Source organism: Perca fluviatilis, chromosome 5 (genome assembly GCF_010015445.1).
Source record: "Perca fluviatilis chromosome 5, GENO_Pfluv_1.0, whole genome shotgun sequence".
NCBI lineage: Eukaryota > Metazoa > Chordata > Actinopteri > Perciformes > Percidae > Perca > Perca fluviatilis.
In genome coordinates this window covers 34,236,160-34,250,000 of record NC_053116.1, presented here as the reverse complement: position 1 = coordinate 34,250,000, position 13,841 = coordinate 34,236,160, and the positions used below count along the sequence as shown (strand labels likewise).

Sequence of the window (13,841 nt, the reverse complement as noted above, 5' to 3'; positions counted from 1 at the left end):
CTGTCTGCCACTGAGTTATTAATGGACTGAGTGAGTGTAGAGCAAAACACACACACACACATATACACACACATTACCATGCTAGCTCCGTCCTCTCCCACTGTTTTCACTGCTTGAGTCTGTATTTAAGCATTCCTTTGTATCTGTTGATGGTCTTTAATAGTTCATGTTAACCTTTTAAAATGTGTTGACATTTCAGCAAACAGTCCAGATGGGTAGGTCCACCACAGAATAGAAACCAATAAGTGTTGGCGACGTGGGCTGAGAGTGTTTCTTTGCTGCACCCAAAGTGCCGCCTGAAAACTACCATCTGTAGGGAAGCTCACCACAGAGCCATGAGAGAAAAGAAGAGGGAATGGACGCTGATGTAATCTCTCTTGACAGGCGTACAAATTGCGACTAAGAAATCTGTTAGATCTCTGTTGTGTAGCTGGCATATCATGCAGTGATAAGTGCTCCTTTTCATAGCTGTACTGGATGAGTTTCCTGCAATGTCTAAGATTGGACCTGGACCCAAAATAGGAACATCCAAGTGAACCAAGATGATGTTCTTACAGTAGTTTATCTGCCCTGTGGTGACAGGATCCTATATTGTATGCATAGATTTTGCCTGTAGTTTTCTGCAGTGTACTTTCTAAAAGAAAAACAGCGAGGGCTAGAAAGGTTTCCTTTTAAAAACGAGCTTACACTATACAATTTTAGCCCTGATTTTAAACTTGGATATTGCAGACAAAAGCCCCTTATCACAGGCAAATCGCCGCTCGCTCCTGTAAGCGACAATCTGTGAGTGAATTTTCAAAGATTTGATCTGAGAAAGGCACCCATGCATCATGGACGCCAAAGAGATATCTTGCAGGTTAAATATTTATATTCAGAATGTTTTCTCTTGCACAGCAGGCAACCTGGACTAATTTACCTTTGCAGTGACTGCAGTTCCATACTGCCAAATATAAAATCCGAAGCAGGCTACAAATTCATATATTCATACATTTAGGCACTTAACTCAGAGAATACATGCTGTCACTTTTACACCTAGAAAACACTTAAATGTTGGGTGTTTTGTCATTGTTTTCACAGTGATGCAGATTTTACAGGCGAGATATCCACAGTTTTTGTTGTGGGCTGAACAATCAGTAAATTATGCAGCCTTAAGATGTTGACTGGCCACACAACACAGCAGAGGTTTCAAACAAGTGCTAAATTACATATTTTAACATGAACTGAGTTGTTAGAGCCCAATCTTCCAGTGGTAATTTTAACTCTGTGTGGCCAAGGAAAACATATTGAATTTAGTGACAGTTGTGACAAAATTACTTTGACAGAGGTGTATTGAGAGAAGAGACAAAGAGGACACAGTACCAAATTGTCATCCATACACAAGAGAGTGGATATAAATGTTGGTGAAAGAGAAGAAAATGAAAGAAAATAGACACCTGAATAAATCTTGTAAAAAAAGACAACACAGCTGTTTGAGTAAGATTTGTGCCAACTCAAACAGCTCATTTATGAATCCTTTGAAACAGGCTTGTTTCCTCTCTAATGCTTATTATTTTCTATTTTTTTATGTTATTTTTTGAATAAGAAAATGTTGTGTTGTCATGCATCATACTCAGGATTATTTAGATATTAACAGATAAAACAAACATCTGGATTTTTGGCACACAGCTCATGAAGGAGATTAAGGTTGCCTCAATTTGTGTCACACACCTGTGTCAAATCTGAATATACAGATATAGAGATGATAGAGATATTTTTAGCTTCAGTGTTAGGTTTTCTTCCATGTCAAAGTAATCTGGTGATATTTGGATGTCTGTACATCAAACATTTTAAATTGAAATAAATTGATGACATAGTACATCTCAAATTGGCAACCTGAATATTCAATTATGCTACTGGGACAATGTTCTGTGAAAATCTGAAACAAAAGACTTTAATTTGTTGCAAAAACACATAACATTTTGTTTTGCGTAATAAGGCACAACAAACTAATAGCATTACCATCATCCTTAAAGGATATATATATATATATATATATATATATATATATATATATATATATATATATATATATATATATATACCTTACTGTATAGACCCCACTTCTGGTGTAAATTCAGATACAGATATTTTTGAGTGATAAACATATATCTGTTGTGTGGCAAAATATCAAATTGTAATGCTGTCTTAGTAACTTTATCTAGAAACCGATATCTACAGTTTCACTCCTATTCATGTGGCTTTAGGCTTTTAATTAAATATGTTGATATACAATAAATCATTTTACTGTTGATGTGCTCGGGCAATTTCTGCACATTGTCACTGGGTTGTTGTGTATGATGGCACATCTTAATCAAACACTAAAAGATGTAATTATTCTCTCTGTTCTTGTCCTCAATACAAATCTACATGTTTGGTATTTTTCCGAGCCTGATTCTTTTAACACTCACATTCTAATCTTCTGAACAGCGTGTACAAATTGCAAATAAGCCTTTTCAGTTCAATCGGGAGATACTTCATTTCAGAGTGAAATAAGTTTAATGAACGTGGTGTATGATAGGTTGATATGTTAAGAGTCTTTGGCGATTACACTCCATCGCAATGTTAAATAAAAGGGGTATAGGGGCTGTGGATATTTAGTGATATCCCCCCGATGGAGTCTAGACACTGGTGGAGGTGATGAAGGGATAAAGGAAGCCTGAAGATTTAGATAGATATGATGTGAAGCGGGTCTTCTGATGGAGGAAACTTGGGTGCTGGGAATGATAAGAACTGGAGGTGAATGGAGTGGAGGAGGGTCGCATCCATTTTGCCTGAAATGACAACTGACAGCGGCAGAGAGTAGAACAGATTCAACGTTTGAATGCAACGACGCAATAGCTCACAGAGCTTGTGGCAAAATCTGGTTGGTTTAACTGAAAGAGTGAACTCCCACATTCAGCTGATGACATTGCAGCTGATAAGGTTGGGGGAGAGAGGAATGTGAAGCATAGAAGTCTTCCTGATTGAACCTATGCTGAGCTTCATTTGTATGTTTTGTTTGCGTGTGTGTCTATTGCTCCATGTATATATTCTTCTTCTTGACCTCTGATGCTATCTCTCTCTCTCCCTTGTGTTCAGGAGCGGTGGTCATAGCCTTCGTGGTCTGCTGGCTGCCCTATCACGCTCGCCGCCTCATGTTTTGCTACGTCTCTGACTGGTCCGAGTGAGTAACGATTCTTCTCAGCCTCTCATGCGAGAGAGTTTGTTTGCTCACTTGATCTCTATCCTTGCGGTGACACACCGGTGCTGCATACGCAGTGCACACACCCACACATACACCTTCACATGCATGAGCATTTAAACACACTTTCACATATGTAGGTACCCAAATATGCGCATATAAATATTGGCTGTAGCCAACATTTAGAGGGTCATCAGTTAAGGGCATCTGACAAAGAGGAGCAGGACAGATGCATCTTCCTCATTAGATTGCCTCCATTTACCATTGTCATTCCCTCTCTCTCTCTCTCTCTTTCGCTCTCTCGCTCTATCGCTCTCTCGCTCCTCGCTCTATCGCTCTCTTGCTCTCTGTCTGCCTCTCTTTTCCCTCTCTCTCTGATTTAACAATTAGCCCTTTAAAACTGTATATTGTTTCTATAATATTGTAATTTCCCTTGCGGGATTAATAAAGTATAAATTATTATTATTATTATTATTATTATTATTATTATTATTATTATTATTATTATAATTAAATAGAACAGACACCATTTCAGTAAATGAGTGTTAGTGCTGGGAAAGCCACGTATTTCTACTCTATATGAAGGATGGACAAACAGGTTTTTGTTTATAGGGTTTCCTCGGATCCTCTCCGACACCTGAAAACATTTCTTCTTTTTTGACCTTCAATTTCTGATTTCCTATGAGGCAATACAACTATAATACTACTCAAATTAGTTAAAATTAGTTGCATTACATGTTCATAAGAAATTTGTATGATTATTGTATCACATCACTAAGTAACTAGTTGCCATCCAACACTGGCTGTAAAAAAATATGAGCAGCCGTTTGTCTTTAAAGGGATACTTCACCGATTAGCATTAAGCTTTGTATCAGTAGAAACCCGGTAGTATTTTCGAATGACCGTGCTACCCTCCCTCGTGTCCCCCTGAGACGATCGAGCTCTGTATTGTGTGTCTTGAAAAAAAGCCTCTGATGACGCAACAATCGTCATTTAGTGTCATCGGAGGCATTTTGGGCCCGAAGCTATGGACTATAGCCATAGTACAGCCAGCTAGTTCTGCATGTTTTCAACCCGCCCATAGGGGGGTGGGACTGTCACTATCCGATGCGAGTCGAGCTAACAGGCTCTCTCTTTTCAGCAGCAACCTTGCAATTATGGGCATTCAAACTACCGCACGTGTACCACCGGGATACATTGGTACAGATCGGAGAATATGCAGGAAACTTTATTACAGATGGAATACTCGACACACTACGCGGTGATGCTGCTAGCCGGCGAAGGGGACATCGAAAGCGGTGTGCAAGAAAGCGGAAACGCGGAACGAGGGCAGGAGTTCGAGCTAGGTTTTTTTTTGCAAATTGAAAATGTCCACTCATTAGACAACAAACTGGACTACATCCAACTTCAAAACTTCCAACACGAGTTCAGAGACTATGTTTTTGTGGAAACATGGCTGAACAACAGTGTACCAGACTCCACTATCCAGCTACCAGGACTGCTAGCCTTCCGAGCAGATGCTGCTCTGTCGCCGGGTAAGACTCGTGGAGGTGGGCTGTGTTAACACGGAAATGCGGTGCTTGTATCCAACTACTGCTAACCGGTGGTGGACCATTCTAAATTCCACGCAAATTCACGGCTGTGTTTATACTCCGTGTTTACATCCCACCAAGCGCTAATGCTACCAATGCGTTAGCTGAACTTTACGGAGCTATCAGTGAGCTCCACATCCGGATGGACTATTTATTGTTGCTGGTGATTTCAACCACGCTGTATAAAGTGAAACGAAACAACGTTTCACCGTGGTGTTACACATTTAAAATATATAAAAACGACATTTTATAAAAACATTATATAAAAACGACATACAAGATAGGCTACATTTAGTGCACAAACATTATAGACTATACATAAAGTGCAATTACTATTCACCGTGAGGTGAAAGTAGAATAGGCCTTTAAGAACTTTCTTGAGATTTGCATATGGTTGAAATGACAATAAAACCCACTTGACTTGACTTGACTGCCCTCTGTAACCGGTACGCGTGGCTTGGGAGTGGCCTCGTAGGGAAGCGAAGCAAGTGCATTCTGAGAGTTGTTGTCTTTCATCCACATGAGCCAAAAACACATTTTCTGGCTTTTCTCGGTCTAGAAGGCACCAATTTCTAAAAAAAAATTCTAACAAATTCACATTTCTACTACATAAATGACCCAATTTAAATACATATTCATCTTTCCAGTGGTGAAATATCCCTTTGAAATAAGCAGATTATGTTAATACTGTATAAGTGTGTTGGTGTGTGTGTCCTGCCTGCAGTGGAGGCATTATTGAGAGACAAGCACCGTTATTATTCAGGCACCCAGGAAACCACATTGTGAAGCATTAGCACGGACGTCATGAAAACACTGTGAGTCACTCTCCTGCAGTACAAAAGGACAGCCTTCAGTTTTGCTACATTTCAGATATAACATTTATTGTAACAGTTATTTTGGAAATATGTTTGCCCTGCCTGGTAAAAGGCAGTGATAAAAGAAGGTTGTCGTTACGTTCTGGCACAACACTGGGTATGGCTCTGTATGACTCAACTCCATTTTTTTGGTACCATATTGTTTTCCACTGCGGATAGTGATATCATCTTGCCCCTTTCATCAGCAATTAAACAGGCGAACAGAAATTGTTTAGTGTACGGCTTAGTGTACATCGTGGTGTATGGCTAAGTGTACGGCGTAGTGTTTATAAGCAGAGAAATGTGCCGATTCAACATGGTCTTCCATGCCTTTGTAGGCCATCCAAAAGCTTTTTTTAAACCAGCCTGAAACTACAGTACATCCACGATGTTGCTGCCACTTTCCTGACTGTGTTACTTCACTGCTACACATACTAACATGGAACGAATGAGCCAAAATAATGATATAACAGCGTAATAAAAATGCTTATTGCACGCCTTGGTTGAATAGTTGATTCTGATTGGTCACGGCATTCTATTATATTAGAATTTTTCTTTAGCGGAAGCAATCCACACCTCGACTTTCTTCCAAATAACGCACATTTCATTCATAATATTATAAATACAGGCCTATAGTTCCTGCACATTTTTGTTTTTCTGAATTGTGTGAAATGGCTAATTAAAATAGGTAATACAAAACGATTACGTGGTCACCAAGGTGAATTGGTTTAGTCTTGACTTTTGGTATCGAGTGACAGTGTTGGGGGGGATGGGAAATGTGTTGATTGTTGAGTGCCAAATAAACACAGAGATGGACAGGAAAAGGTCAAAAGGGGGTCCCGCCCAGGGTTTAATTCAATGTAGAACCACCACTGCAGGGGTGTTTTCACTATAATGACCACCTCGCTCTACAAGATCCCTTACATAGATTCGGAGCAGAGCTTCAGGTCATTCTGTCAGCCCTGGATGTTTAAATGAGTGTGATTTGGCCTCCTGATGTCTCATAGCAGACAGGACATGCATTGGAGATGGGATAACTGACTTTTAGGATAAAAGCGTATGGGCTTTTCTGGAAAAAAAATCTAAACAGTTTTTTATTTGTGTTAGTTACAGTGATTCTGTTGTTACCCTTGATGTCCAAGACTTGGTACAACAATTTTTAAAAGCCAAAAGTCTTCAAGTTCATTATTGTCAATTGTCTCTGTTAGATTCAATTTCAAATTCAAGTTTTTTTCTTTTTCATTTATACTTTAACAATGTATACATTCATCCCTGCAGCATACATATCCTAATAGCCCAGGTTGTCCTGGAAAAAAAAAATGATGTCTATAATCTGTGCGTAACAGGGTTGATGCTATATAAGCATTATTACACAAGGAAACCAGGCAACCCAAAGATTGAAAAAAAAAAAAAGAATGGCTTAGACCCCACAGACAGAGGCACCACCAAGTACTACACTAAAACAACTGTACATTAAAATCACTGCATGTCCCTCATTTTCTATGTTGTTGGTTCATGTATTTGTATTGATTCATTTATTTATGGTGATAAACCAATCATTAATGAATCATTTTCATTCCTTCTACACACACTTATCCTGCATTGTGTCACTCCTTGTGTGTGCATGGACTGGCCAAGTACAAGAACTATCAGATAAAAAAATTCCAAAGATTGATTGCAGCCTTTTTCTTTTCTATTATAAGTTTCCTACACTTGAGCTGAGAGGCATCTGATTCAGTGGAGTGTTTGTATGTGTGCCATTGACAGAAACAGGGCTACATTTTCCAATTTCAATTGCTGATTTCATGCCAAGAAGCATCCAGTGCAGATGGATGTGGATTGGGAGTAGGGGGTATCCGTTTGTGTAGCAAGGACTGGTAGCAGTCACGACCAGTAAAACATTTTGCTTTTCTTTGCTCGCAATATCAGTCCTCTCTGATGAATTCATGACAGCGAGATTGGTCTCCTGAATGAATCTGCCTCTAGAGGAAACTGACTGATGTGCATGGAGCACAGAATCACCACATTTGAAAATGCTGCACCTGTGGTCCACTGTACGTAATTATGATGAAAAATGTCTGCAACTTGAGGGATTCCTATCAAAAATCTACAACAGCAAATGTCATCCTCCATTACGAAAGCAGAACCCACATACCTGAGTATATGTAATGAAAAGGTCAACCATCCTTGTTGACCCTTTCAATCCTACCCTCATTCATCTTTAATGGGGTCCCTGTATACAGACTTTCTGACTTTCTGCACACTTCAGTGACCCTTGTCCGTTGCCAGAGCAGAACAGATCAATACACCAGATTCTAGTAACTGAGATGACGCTCGGGAGTACCTACACTGTGTGTGAGGACATTGGCATGTTATGACTTATAACCTTGAGCTTTCTGTCTGTTGTTTGCGTATGTTAAGTTGTCTTTTTGTTTCCCTCGTTTCTGTGTTACATACCCTCCTATTTAGTATCCATTCATCCTTGCTTTGCCTGTGCACATAAAGCAATACAATACCGTACTAGGGATGCAGAGATTAATCGCTTAGTTGTCAACGATGAAATCAATAGCCAATTATTATGATAATCGACTATTTGGTTTGAGCCTCTTTTTTTATGAAGAAAACATATCCCATTCTCTGATTCCAGCTTCTTAAATGTGATTTTTTTTTTCTAGTTTCTTCACTCCTCTATGAAAGTAAACTGAATATCTTTGAATTGTGGACTAAACAAGACATTTGAGGGCGTCATCTTGGGCTTTGAGAAACACTGATCGATATTTTATAGACCTAACAACTAATCGATTATCAAGAAAATTATCAACAGATTAATCGACAATGAAAATTATCCTTAGTTGCAGCCCTTTACACTACGATCTCCGAAAGACATTTTGGTGTGCGAATTATCCATAAAGAGATGAGAACATAACCAACAAGATGGAATATATGTTCCCTGGGAAATCTTTTGCTCTGGTGCTCCACTAATGAACCACTTAAGTCAAAAATATATAAATGAACGGTATATTATGTGTATACTATGTTGTTTTGATTTGCCAACTTATTTGGTCATACTTGTAATTATCAAAAGAATCTGATTCAGTTTTTGTCTGCAGTGATAGTGTCCCATACAGTAATGTTTTCTGGGGGTTGTGGAATTTTTGTTTCTGACTATGTCTGCACTGTAATTTAATTGGTACAATATAGATTTTTTTTTTTTTATTGATCCCAAAAAAATGGGAAATAATGGTGTTGCAGCAGCAAAAATATCAGACAAACAGCACATATACAGAGTATACATTAAATAATAGGAAACAATATACATTAAATAATAGTTGATTACTACACAAGCAATATAAAAAATATATACAATTTGGAAATAAAATGTACAACTGATTCAACAGATATAGATAAAGTTAATGTACAAGTTGGAGAGTAAAAATGTACAACTGTTTCCCTAGTAAAGATAGGATGTAGATAAACCTATTGTGCAAGGTTGTGCAAGGTGCATTCAGTGCAGTTGTGATGTATATGAGTCTTATCTCACACTCAGTGATGAAGTGTTAAAAAGTTTAATTGCCTATTTAGGGGTGAGCTGTGAGCGATTTGAGTAGAGCAGGGTGAAATCTGAGTTGATCGTGAAAGCGATATTGAGCAGAGTAGCCCGGGTGCGGCTTTGAGCGGGGGATCGGAGATAACAAACAGCTCTGTGAGCGAGCAGCAGAAATTCTCACGGGTAAACTTTGCTCCCATGCTCTGGTAGCCATTAAATATAGTTTTACCACTTCTATTTTATCACTTCATTTCTAACGGCCACACAGACAGTCAACCAGCTGGCGCTACCGTTGTTAGTCATTGCTTAGTCCCATCTCGCCCTACCTACATTACTCTGTGACTCCATATGTTGCTGAGGTTACAGGACTATCTGTTTGTTGTGAGTTGTGACAGTCTGGTCGTTTGCCATCGCCAAAACTAGACCTATGAAAGAAAGACAGCTCAAGCTTGCTAGACTCCCTCCTTAGGCACATTGTGATAAACTGTTGATTTCATGTTTATTTGAACAGGGACAGATGCTAAGATAGACATTTGTGCCACAAATCTTCAATGTACAGCATCACAGCATTTATAGCTATTGCTAATTTCCAATGCCTGTCCCTAGAAGGGCTTTTAAACAGTCATAAAAAACTAACATGAAACATTGCCACATTAAAATACATAAACCACAAATACATACAGTACAAGGCACATCTGTTTTTTTTGGGGGGGTTGTTTGCAATCATCCAATTCTGTGCCAGTGAAGAAGTGGGCACAAATGAAGATGATATGTGCCAGTTATATCCCAACCAATGGAAAACTGTGTGCGAAACGGGAGGGTGTCCACAAATGTTTCAACAACTGGTTTTACATTCTTTTGAACGTAAAATATATAACAACTGCAAACTTTAACCATGCAGGTCAACTTTGGATTCCTCTAAAGTGTTTTTTCAACTTCAGTATTTCCCAAAAGTGACATGCTTGATTGTAGTCTCTTCAATTCTGCCCACATCCTCCATCCAAGTCCCAACTCCTGTCATGTAGTCTTTATATCCTTAAAGTCCCTCTCCTCTCCTGCTGTGTAGCTTAATCTCCCTCTTCCTTCTCCTTTCCAACAGCAATCACAGTGACAGAGTAAGATCACTCAGTTAAAAAATAAATTTAAACCTCACTTGTGTGTGTTGCAGAGCAAATATTTAAAATTGCATATAATAACCTTTTAAAGAAAAAAGAATGAAACCTTTCATAGTTTACAGTATAAAGCATTGTACTGCCTTATTAGGTTGATAATAACATGAACATGGACTTACTGTCAAAGCCAGTCTTACTCTTCAGTATGTGTCTATTTAATTCCAGCATAGAAAAAGTTGATTTTCTCTTACTGTAGCGTTGACAGTATGAATAGTAGTAGTAGTAGTAGTAGTTTGTTTATTGTCTCTGCAGTAATTAGGTTGCAGCAGAAATCATATGGCATTTTTGGCAACATAAGACAAGAAAACAGTACAATAATAAACACAATTTCATATATATATACTCAGGACACAACATTGACCAAGGCATTCAAATATGGGGATGTCCAGACAAGCTGGAAAAAAAACCTTCTGACCACAGGACCATCATTCATTAGGAACGTTGATGGCCTGTGGAACAAAAGTGGACTTGGATCAGTTTTTTTGGTAACACAGGAGCACAGTATCATTGTCCAGAAGCCAACACTTCAAATGAAGAGCCAAGGGGGTGTATCTGATCACCCACAATGCTGTTTGCCTTTTTCGGTGTATTCCATACTTGGAAATGTATTGCTTGACAGTTTATTGGATGTTTTTTATGATACTTCTTCTGTGCTTCAGTGGCGTTGCCAAACCAACTGATGATTCCAAAAGAGAGAACACTTTCAATAAAAGCACAATAAAACGTGGCATTAAAAGACAACAATCTTCAAAAATACAACATTCTTTTTTGGGACTTAGTATTCAATTTGTCGGTCCACCTGTCCCATTTAGGCTTGAGGTCGAGCACAATGCCAAGGTACTTGTACTCTGTGACAGATTGTATAGGCTCCCCATATATAAGAGTAGGGTTAGTTGATTGTGCCTTTCTAAAATCAACCGGCAACTCCTTTGTTTTGGATGTATTGAGGAAGGTTTCACAACAGTCAATAAAAAAATTCAAGAACTAAAGCCAGAGGCTGGTGAAAGGCTTACATTGCAAACATGGAGACTTCTCTGTAGTCAATCTGTTAATGACATTGGAATATTTTCTAAAAGCTGACCAGCAAGGCCTGAAATGAGCAGTGACATCTGAAGAAAAGATTATTGGGTTAGTATAATAATACATGCTCAGAAGCCATTAGTACTCACCAGGCATCACTCTGTCTCTGGTTGGCTGAACAAATCTTCTTAGCCTGTCGATTCTCAAACCTTAATTATGTGTCGCGTGGAATAAGGCAAGGTAGGATTTCCACTCTCATTATACGGTACATTCTTAACAGTTAAACAAGGAGAGGCCTTTATAGGACCCTATGTGTAATTTTTGCCTCAGGGCCCCCGCATCCACATCTTAACCAAAATGTGTGTATGTTTATAAATTGATAATCATGCATTGACATTTAATATGCCACATATTTAGATTAAACACATACAGTATGTTAAATAAGTCACGCATAACAATGGTTCTCTGTCTACTGTTTTTTTCCACAGTGACTTGTATGACTTCTACCACTATTTCTACATGCTGACCAACGCCCTGTTTTACGTCAGTTCGGCCATCAATCCAATCCTCTACAACCTGGTGTCAGCCACCTACCGCCAGATCTTCTTCTCCACGCTGCGCTACTTCTGCATGCCCTGCCGCCATACACCTAGGAGGCGCCCCCACCCTCTAACCCGCCGCTCCATAAGCATCTCCAGCAACCACACCCTCTCCACCAACATCATCAAAGAGACGGCGTACTGATTGGGCTGCAAAGGAATACACTTTCTCATGCTATAAACCCACCTGCTGCCACTTTGTGATTACTGGTCCAACTTACTTCATAAAGGACATTCTGGAACTGGTTTAGAGAGATAACTGGGGTTGTTGTATCATGTGGGGCCAGATGCACATTTTATATGTAAATGTTTTATACTGTGTATTTCTATACATGCTTTTATTGGACAGTGTACACTACTGTTTCAGTGTTTTTAAGATTCAACTTATAAACCTCTTGGAAGAACTTTCTCCAGAAACATGGCCTTTGGCAATACTTTCACCACTTGCAAAGGTTCTGATGTAACCCTCACACAAGGAGCAAATAGTTCGTATTTCTCTTTCTTGAATCCAAGTTGCATTGACAGCTGTATGGGAAGAATCTCTTGCATCATTACCACACTTACTTCTCTTGACTCATTGGCTTTATCCCGAACAGCTTTGAAGCAAACATTTAGTTGAACAGAGGGAGAGTTCAGATAATAGCGAGTCCTAAGACTCTGGTCCATGGAATTTTGTAAATAGTGCAGACAAAGATTATGATTATTTCTGGTAATAGCTTACTGCATTCATTTAAAAATGTGAACTAAGTGTGTTGACAGAGAAATGTCTGTGATTGATTTTTTTTGAAGTATTTGGACATTAGTGACCATGTGGAGCAAATAACACATGTTGGAAAGTAATTAGTGCATAGAAAACAGGATGCATTCCTGAAAATGTTGGAAAACAGGAGCACTTCAACAGACACAGAGCACCCAGTCCAACACACCTGCTGCTTGAGCAATCAGAGGCAGGGAGAGATTTCCTTTAGGAACAACACCAAGATGTTAAACAATCTGGACTCTCCTATCAGTTATTAGATGATTTGATTGCATCTACATAGAAGTCTCCTTCCAGAACAAGATTTTAACTATAGCGGGTTATTATGCCATAAACATCAATATTGGCCTCATGGTGTATGTCCATCAGCGGCAATGTTCGGTGCCAAGTGTTGTTTGGGCAGTGGTGGCCTAGAGGTTAGAGAAGAGAGCTTGTGACCAGGAGGTCATCGGTTCAATCCCCAGACCAATAGGATAAAATTAATTACCGCTGAGGTGCCTTCCCTTAACCCCAACTGCTCCAGTGGAGCTGCTCAGTGGCCAGCAGATCAGACTATGGTTGTGCTGGGCAGCTTCCAGGTGTGAATGTGTGCAACTGTGTGAATGTGATCAGGGCGTTCCTGCAAGAGAGGCTGCCCCTCAGTGAACCTCCCCTGAATAAATAAAGGTTAAATATAGGGATATCCACGTGATCGGAAATCGGGCCCAATCACGTGGTTTCAGACTCGATCGGAATCGGACGTTACCTCCCGATCAGGACTCTGGTATATATGTATATATATTCTCATTATTTTTTAACACATCTATAGTTATGCGGCACAGAGTTAGACCCTTTGGACTCCACACAGAAACAGCAACGCGTGCGGCATGACATCACTTTGTTGCAAAGACGCTATTGGTTAAATGCCGGCAAAGTAGAACACGGAAGCAGCTTGAAGCGGAAAGCGCGAGTATGTCTGCGGTCTGGAGGTGAATTAAATAAAAAATAAGGAACATCCTGGATCTGTTTTTTGCTCTTCTTTATTCTTTTTTTATATATTATAGAAGTATCGGATCGGGACTCTGTATCGGTAGATACTCA

General features: G+C 39.3%; 1 protein-coding gene across 1 annotated transcript in view; it reads left to right on the top strand.

Annotated features, from left to right (window-relative positions):
• The window catches only part of ntsr1 (neurotensin receptor 1 (high affinity)), a 54,504-nt gene extending 41,069 nt beyond the window's left edge, over window positions 1-13,435 (top strand). The window contains exons 3-4 of the mRNA XM_039799249.1: window positions 3,118-3,202; window positions 11,894-13,435. Of these exons, the coding sequence (XP_039655183.1) occupies window positions 3,118-3,202; window positions 11,894-12,149 (341 nt within the window). The 3' untranslated portion in view covers window positions 12,150-13,435. The remainder of the gene's footprint in view (window positions 1-3,117; window positions 3,203-11,893) is intronic.
• Window positions 13,436-13,841: the final 406 nt, after the last annotated feature.